Source organism: Berghia stephanieae, chromosome 9, assembly GCF_034508935.2.
Source record: "Berghia stephanieae isolate SIO BIC M18660-M18661 chromosome 9, UCSD_Bste_1.3, whole genome shotgun sequence".
Lineage (NCBI taxonomy): Eukaryota > Metazoa > Mollusca > Gastropoda > Nudibranchia > Aeolidiidae > Berghia > Berghia stephanieae.
This window is the reverse complement of record NC_088368.1, coordinates 14566575-14575408: the sequence shown is the minus strand read 5'-3', so window position 1 is coordinate 14575408 and position 8834 is coordinate 14566575. Positions and strand designations below refer to the sequence as shown.

At 35.4% G+C, this 8834-nt stretch overlaps 1 protein-coding gene across 1 annotated transcript; it reads right to left on the bottom strand.

Annotated features, from left to right (window-relative positions):
* Positions 1-2483: 2483 nt before the first annotated feature.
* On the bottom strand, positions 2484-8090 carry LOC144979739 (uncharacterized). Its single transcript, XM_078926710.1, has 3 exons — positions 7935-8090; positions 6437-6545; positions 2484-4967 (listed from the first exon to the last, which is right to left on the bottom strand). The coding sequence occupies exons 2-3, from the start codon at positions 6522-6524 to the stop codon at positions 4552-4554; spliced, it is 504 nt and encodes a 167-aa protein (XP_078782836.1). The 5' UTR covers positions 6525-6545; positions 7935-8090; the 3' UTR covers positions 2484-4551.
* Between the last annotated feature and the right edge of the window lie 744 nt (positions 8091-8834).

Genomic DNA, 8834 nt, shown 5'->3' with positions numbered 1-8834 from the left:
AGTGGAGAGAGGCCAACAAAGGGGTTGCATGATCAAATTTTTTTTTGCCAAAAACTAATCTTGCTGCACTGTTTTGCAGTAGTTGCAATTGTTTAATAGAAGCCTGAGGCAAGTTGACAAGCAGCGAGTTACAATAGTCTAGTTTCGAAAAAATGAGGGAAACAACCAATGTTTTACATGTTCCAATTGCAATATACTGACGGATCGAACTGATTTTCTTCAATTGAAAGTATAAAGATTTACAGAGAGCAGAAATGTGAGCTGACATTTTCATTTCTGAATCAAAATAGACACCCAAATTTTTCACAGTCTTTGAAACTTTGATCTTTTCACCCCCAATCAACACCTCAAGACCATCATTCACCTTCAACTGCCCTCTATTTCCCACAATCATCACTTCTGTTTTTGACTCATTCATTTTCAACTTGTTTGCATCCATCCACTCTTTCACATCCGTCACACATTCTTTCACACGTTTCACAATATTTTCGAGATTTTTAGTTTTATCAGTAGCATAAAGTTGCGTATCATCTGCATAGAGATGATAGCGCAGCCCATGACCAGTGATGACATTAGATAATGGAGAAGTATACAAAACAAAAAGAATTGGACCCAAAACAGAGCCTTGAGGAACACCAAAAGACAATGTATGTTGACGAGAAAGTTTATCTAAAATCATAACCTGTTGCTTTCTGCCATCTAAATAAGATTCAAACCACTGCAAGACAGTCCCAGACAAGCCAAAGGTTATATTAAGTCGTTTAATGAGAATACCGTGATCAATAGTATCAAACGCCGCCGAAAGGTCTAACAATGTCAGAAGAGAAACAGAACCTTTATCTAAAACATCAAGCAAATCACTCGCAACACAGCACAGAGCAGTTTCTGTGCTGTGGTAAGAACGATAAGCTGACTGAAATTTTTCCCATAGATTGTTTTCATGGAGATGTTGTGAAAGACGTCTGAGTACAACTTTTTCAAGGATTTTAGAAAGAAATGGCAGATTTGAGACGGGACGGTAGTTACTAAGGTCATTTACATTGAGATTTTGCTTTTTTATGAGAGGCTTTACAATTGCATGTTTATAGATATCTGGGACTTGTCCTGAGATAAGTGACTGATTTATAATATAAGTTATGCAAGGTAACAATTCAGGAAGACATAATTTCAAAATATTAGTTGGTAAAGGATCTAAATCACATGACTTCGAGGAAGATGAAAAAATTATTTTAGAAATTTCTTCTTCAGTTGTTTCTTTAAAACAAGAGAATCCCTGTGAACCCGAAAAAGGGTGGAAATTTATATCTTCATTTTGCACGAGGTCCAAATTGTTCCGAATTTTCGATATTTTTCCCGAAAAGAAATCTGAAAATGCATCCGGCTGCTTTTCTACCGGGATATTAGTGGGTAGACACATGCCCTTTTCTTCCCCTAAAAGTTCCTTTGAAACAGAGAAAAATTCCTTAGTGTCCCTCACTGATGACAGTTTTGTGTTATAATAGTTTCTTTTTGCTCTTTTGCAGGTGGTTTTATACTTATGCTTTTTTGCTATATATATCAGCCGGTCAATCTCAAGGCCCGATTTTCTCCACGATGCCTCTGCATTCCTTTTTTCCCTTTTGGCAGTTTTTTCACTCTGGTTAAACCACGGAGACGGTTTCCTGGAATTTATTATTCTAGTTGTCTTTGGCGCATGCCTGTCGATGACGTTGCGCAGTACCTCGTCTGTTTTCTGTGCTGATGGTATATCCATTCTTCCTAGTTCCTCTGACAGATTGTTTTTGAAGGAACTAATGTCTATTTTTTTGGTATCCCTAGACACTATCTTGACTTTCTTTGCTTTCTCTTTGATGCATTTGAGAGTTGCCAGAATCAGATTGTGGTCTGAAATTTCTTTTTTGATATTTTTAATTGATTCAACAAGCGAGGGTGTGTCAATGATGAACCAGTCCAAGATGTGCCCAATCTTTGAGTTGGAGAGGTCACTAACTGAGTGAGGCCATGTTCATTCAGCATATTTTTTATAATTTTAACGAGACTATTCTGATCAACATCAAACTGAATATTAAAATTGGCAATATGGCCAAGTGGAAAAGTCTTTGCACTTCCATCGAAAGCAATGAGTTTTAGCCCTATATTTGACATCTTTTTTCCCTTGAGCAAAAAAATTAGCCTCCTAAATTGTCATTTGCTGCATTGCACTGTGACCGATGCCTGGGTTATCTGGGTTTGTTTACAAGATGACCCTAAAGACAAATTTCCCCCAGAGGATGGATAAAAGAATTATTTGTATTTTTTTGTTGCTCCATATGTCAATATGAAACTTTATAGTTAAAGTTGTAAAGCAGATGCCCAACCTCCTTGACAATTTAGAGCTGAATTTATTGATCATCCTTTACCAAATTTCAAAACAATATCTTTCAATACCTGATACTCCTAACTGGACTACTCATCTTCCAAAATAAGAAAAACAAAATTTGATCTATCGATATACTTTGAAAATTTAATCAAAGAATAGCCATTTTATTCATCAGACAGATATAACACTTACATAAAAAATATTTCAATAATTAAAATTTATAAAATATTCATTGAAAAATAAACAACATCAAAACAATATATATTTGGAGACTTGGGACAACCAGACGAGACTGGACAAGCTTATAAAATGACCTCAGTAATGGTTATAATGATGATGATGATGATGACAATGACTGGGATTTCTGATGATGACAAATTGATGATAATATTAATATGTATACAGCCTCAAGTCTCGCATTCGGTCCCATTAGTTCAGTTGGTGGAGCGCTTGCTTCACACGCAGAGAGGACAAGATCAATCCTGGGTGCAGTTGAGATTTTTTTCTTAAATAAACACGAATCAGTCTTGGTTTGGTAAATTTAAACTGCTTTCTGCTATAGTTGCCCTCTTTCCCGATCTCCATGCATTGACAAGACTTACATCATTGATCAGTGCTGTGATGGTTTTCCTCAGATCCGCAACTTTGGTGTCAGAGGAGACGTTTCCTCCTTTTGAAAAATTACAAGTCCCCCAAATCAAATGTATTGGCAGTGAGAGACTTGATGTGTAGTGGAACAAATAGATAGGTGCAGTTTCCCACTCTCGAAAAGTTAGTTGGAGTATCAATGATAGATTATCATTCAAGTGCTCTAAAAGTGAGGGATATTGCAGTAAAAATGAGGCTTAAAGGCAATCGCTCAAAATTTCCCTCCCTTTTCACTATTTGTCACCATCAGCACTGATTGATAAAGAGTCACACTCACACACTCCATTTTCATGATCAGGGGAGGCTACTGGACTTTTTGCCCATCACTCATTTTGAATTGCAGGGCTGTTGTTTCCCTTGAAAATGGGTTAAGATATCCCTTGCTTTAAGATAAACTTTTCTTCTCCAGCCACATAAATACTTTTGTGACAATATGAGACACTGCACTGTCGAGCCATGAAGCCATGCAAACACACAACAGCTATTCAATAATGCTAAGTGGAAAGGATATGTGAAGCAAGTGTTCCTCCAACTGAACTATCTGAACCTCAAAGACATAAATTAGGTATCTCAATAAAAAATATAGCAGGAAACTACAACACTCTTGTAAACAAACAAAATGTGTGAATGTCCTATTTTCGTATTAGGTAACTATGCTATAACTTTAACCAAAATATGTCTAGGCTAAACCAATACTGGTAATAATTTTGGTTTAATAACTTTTTACTGGAGTGTAATCAAAAGACCTTGGGTACCATGACAAATATTTCGAAGCTCTATGGCCTAAGTCTGATATCAGTGATAGAGCTTTAGACAAATGAGCACCTATTCTATGGATTAATTTACCAAGTTTTGTTTTTTATAAGAAAATCATTTGAAAGTAAAGCATTTAAAACAAATATTTTTCAAAAATTTATAGATTGAATATCAGTGTTTGTTTTAGCATAATTGATAAACTAATACATTTAGAAATATTTCAATACAAATATAAATAACTGTATATGTAAAGAAAAGGGGCAGCGTGGCTCAGCTGATGTGCTGTGTGGCTTTGGGCAAGTCAACTTGCCTTAGCTCAATTTGCGCGCTGCACTATGCTTGACGACTGGGTTATTCCAGTCTTCTCTTGAATCCCTATGGGATGAATAAAGGGATTTTTATTTCATTTATTTATTTTTATTTAATTTCTTTTCTCTTATTTATTTTTTAAACTACATGCTTATCATGTATATATAAGGCTCCATACTCAATACACAAGGATAATAATAATCACTTTATTTCTCTTATTTCTACCATAGATATTTATTCCATGATATGTTTATTGTATTCAAGAGCTTCATTTTATGTAGAGCACCCATGAACACACTTTGGATGTAGACGCTACAAAAATAACTATTGCAGTCTTTTATTGTATTGTACAATATGTTGGATTGGTTGCATCATTATTTCTATCCAGTTCATAACGACACAAGAACCTTTTTTAATTTAAAAAAAGGTATTATTTAGAGAAAAAACAATTGTCAATTACTATGAAGATCAGTTAACATTCATGACATCTTCAAGGATTTGTAGTGCGAGGAAGTGTACAAGTTCTCTTCAATATCCATGAAGTATTGTTCTTCTGTATGATACCGTCTGAAGCAAGATCTGGGAGTTATACAAAGAGGCACTTCACAATCTGGGCACCAGTAGCGAGTTTCGTGTCGTGTCACCATTCTCCCATTTGGTTTACGTTTACTGTAGGCCGTTACGTAACTGCAAACAAAACAAATTTTGGACATCTTATCAGGCATCAGTTCTGGAAAGTGATTGCCGACACATTCGAGTCTTTTGAGTTTATTTCCATCGGCACTAGTAGTTGTTGAGGCAGAATCCGCTTTGTTGATGCCAAAAGGATTGGTTTTGCTGGAATCTAACAGCTTGCTGTATTTCTCTGGCTTGCTTTTACTCTTTATTGTCAGTTCTGGGAATGAAAAAAGCATAATATTAATATCAATAATTCCTTAGTCCTTAAAAATGTTTTTTTTTTTAAATAAAGGATTACCTCCACCTTTTTTAGATAGAGAGAGAGAGAGAGAGAGAGAGAGAGAGAGAGAGAGAGAGAGAGAGAGAGAGAGAGAGAGAGAGAGAGAGAGAGAGAGAGAGAGAGAGAGAGAGAGAAAGAGAAAAAAAACAAAACACAACAGCAGAGAGAGAGAGAGAGAGAGAAAGAGAAAGAAAAAAACAAAACAACAACAAACACACAAACATATACAAACGGTCCAAAAGAGAACAGAATTTTTCTTATCCCTCTAACATCTGTTCAATAAATCATTTTCAATTACTTTTCCATATTTTTATTTTTTCATTTTTAAAAAAATGCCAATATGGAAAATTCATCGTTTTACTATTTTTTTTCTTTCTAATATGAGTGTTAATGCTAATACTCAGTGTGACTTGTAATTGTTAGTCAGTTTCGGTGATGGTGATAATGATTATGACAATGATGATGATACGAGAAAAAAAGGAAGTACAAAGTGGACAGAACCTTCAAAGCTCAGCAGTCAAGAGAAAAAAATTGTTAATTTCTCCAACAAGACTGAAACCCGTGGCCTTCTAATCCAGGAGTTCATCTTGTGCAGCTTTATGGTCAAGAGGTTTGACACACAACTTGGGAACTATAGGTTTGGTAAATGACACAGACCTCTTAATCCTCCCCCCCCCCCCCCAAAAAAAAATAAATAAAATAAATAAAACAAAAAAAACAACTTTTTCTCAAATTCTATTATATGCCGTGCCGATGCTAAGTTTCTCTGCCTCAATATTATCTGCAAGGTCAAGGGGTTAGAATTAAGAGGTCTGTGTCATTTACCAAACTCCGTTCCAGATTGGGATTGGCCGAGCAGCTTACACTCTTGCATGTGGTGGGTGGTGTGGGGAGCATTTCTCGTTAGCCACTATTACTGGTACTCAGTCTCAATAGTTAAGTTTAGAAAACGTTATAGTTGCCGATGTGGTGATAATACAGCACCATCAGGACCAGTTTCCAGCCGCCATGCCACTATAGTAACTATTAAGACACTCCACTGTTTTGTACATGAGGGTGCTTCCTTATTTGGTGTCCTTGTCAGTACAAAGGAGAGGTCCATAAAATTATTCTTAGCCTTGAGACAGACCACAATAACAGACTTTTTAAAGTCAAATAAAGGAAACCACCATAAATTTCAAAATTGGTCATTTTAAATGCTACCAAATCATTACAATTGGCTTCCCCTGTTAATATCTCGCATTTTCTCATTTGTTTCCTTTTCATTTTATAAAATGACTGAAATCATCGCCAAACGCTCATACTGACATTTTACCGCAGTCCAACGATGTAATATATATTCGCCCTCGACTATAAGAATAAATTACATTTTTTTTACAAAACAACCTCAGCTTTGCAACACTTACTTTGCCCTCCTGCGCCATCAAGATCAACTACTACTGTTACTCCACTGGCAGGAGGTGACAAACTTTGAAATCTTCCACTGTTATCCATATAAATGTCTGTGATTCTGATCTAACGAAGAGAAAGAAAGCAAAACAAACTTAGATTCATTCTTGAAATGTGGATGACTGAACATATTTTAAAAATCAAGTAAAATAAAATAGGTTTCATGTAACCAATTTTTTAAATATTCTGAGGAGGCTAAAAATGTTGATGCTCAAACTCAAAGCTTAAAAATGCAATAACATGATAAGAATAAGGTAGCATTAAAACAAAAACCTCTGTCACAACATTTATAAGAGGGAAAAAAGGGCAGACTTTCTGTTTTGGTTGGGATGGGGGAACATATAAATGCGTACACTGAAGTACATCTTCCTTGAACACGGTTTTCTCGTACAGTTACAGACGATTTCCTAGTTTCCTCAAACTCTTTCAAATGCTCCAAAATTTTTCTATCATTTTGTATACAGATTCCTCAAAGTTTTTTGCATATCTCCAGGAGTTTGAGAAAACTGTGCTCAAGTAAATATAGATTTGAATTATCAGAGACTTTTATGTTGGCTAGCATTTTTAGACAGAATTTATCTAGGGTCACGAAATAAATGTGTACATCTTTAAATTTCATATATATATATTAGAAAAATAAGTTTTTGAAAATACAAAAACGTGACTCCGACCTTTCTCCCCAAAATGTCCTTCATTTTATTATAGAAAAGGAAGTAATAAAAATTCGCTTTTCATGGCTTCAACACAACAACAGTGACATGCATTCCCCAATGTTACTAATTTTTGTTAGTCAGATTTTAGGGTTTTTCTTTTTCTTAAAGACACCTTAGCCCTAGTCGTCGTCTAAGTTCTAAGGTCCAAGTCCAAGCCCCAGTCAAAACGTCCACTTTTTCTTATGGCTTATGGGGAGGCCTTCCGAGCTCTTCGCGCTAGCACTAGACGTCTAGCACTAGACTAGATGGTCTAGAGATAGACTTTCAATTTGTATTTTCACCGTGAATCTTTTGTCATGCATTTATTTATTCAGTTTGTCAATATATATCTAGTAGCATTTTAAAAACTCTGCAGCAAACCTTGATATATTTGTGAAAGTTAAAACTGTCCTAATAAGAAGACCATTAAGTTTTAAATGTGGAATGGAAAAAGGCCAGATTTCCTCTGAAATGTCGAAATCAAATCTAACACTCTACACTAACATGTGGAAGTGGAAGTGGAATCCACCCAATGAAATTTTTTTTTTGGAACGAATGCTTTTATTTTGAAATCAAAAGTAATATCCATCTAGATACTAGATAGTATAGTAATAGCCTATATATAGCTAGAAAAAAAATTGAGTTTGATTTTGATTGTGATGCTGACTGACTGATCACTGACGAAGATGTGCTGATGAGAGTCTGGGGTTCAGTTGGCCTAAAGAAAAACCTTTAAAATCTAGCAATGAAACATTTCACCAACCTCAATGGACTAAAGTTTAGATTTTCATGGGACCATGCATTAATTAAATACGTTTCCCTTCACACTTAGAACAATCGTTACTTCAAAAGCAAAAGAAATTCCTGCTTTCGGCCGGAGTTTTATTGTTTACATCGGAAACGATGGCTCTGGCCAACTGGCCAAATTTCCGGTTCGCTTAGAGGTATGCTAAATGTTCGTATTTAAAAAGTGCCAAATTTGTTAATTGTTGAACATAATTCCTAATTTAATTTTTTAATCAAGAAAGTGTGTATATTGCCATTGAGGCGGTATGGATAAAATAAACGCGATTTTAATATGTCACCAAAAGATAATATTTGGAGAGTGGTCCGAAGCTTTCGTTGAAAGTATGTATAAGTAGTTCATCAAGAGCGAATGCACTCAAATTAGTGCAATCACCAGCCAATATTTTTCGTTACGAGTGGCAACAGCAATCATTATCAGTGATCAGTATTCATTTTCAAAAGTTAAGCGAATAGATTTGATTTTTACCTTACGTTCTTTTACACTAATAACTCGTACCCAGGGTTAAAACCTTTGGTGGGCTGGAGCGTCTACGGCTGGAGTCAGTGACTGTGAGTATTGGGACTTGAGTCTGAATAGACGTCTAGTCTTCCATGGTACATAAAATCAATCGAAGGGGAAGGCCTTCCGTAAGTTCCTCGTGCTAGCATTTCTTTCATTTTGTATTTTCACCGTGGATCTTTGGTCGTGCGTTTATTTATTCAATTTGTCAATATTAGCATTTTTAAAACTTCTATAACAAATCTTGATAGATTAGTGAAAGTTTAAACTTTCCTCATAAGACCATTGTTTTGTGAAGTATTTAAAGGAGTCGTAGGTTGTTGTTTTTTGTTGTTTTTTTTAAACTAGGGTTAGTCT

Coding starts and splice junctions, on each gene's coding strand:
- LOC144979739 (XM_078926710.1), bottom strand. CDS start 6,524: ATGGATAACAGTGGAAGATTTCAAAGTTTGTCACCTCCTGCCAGTGGA. Junction 4,968..6,436: donor TGATGGCGCAGGAGGGCAAA/GTAAGTGTTGCA, acceptor TTTCATTCCCAG/AACTGACAATAAAGAGTAAA.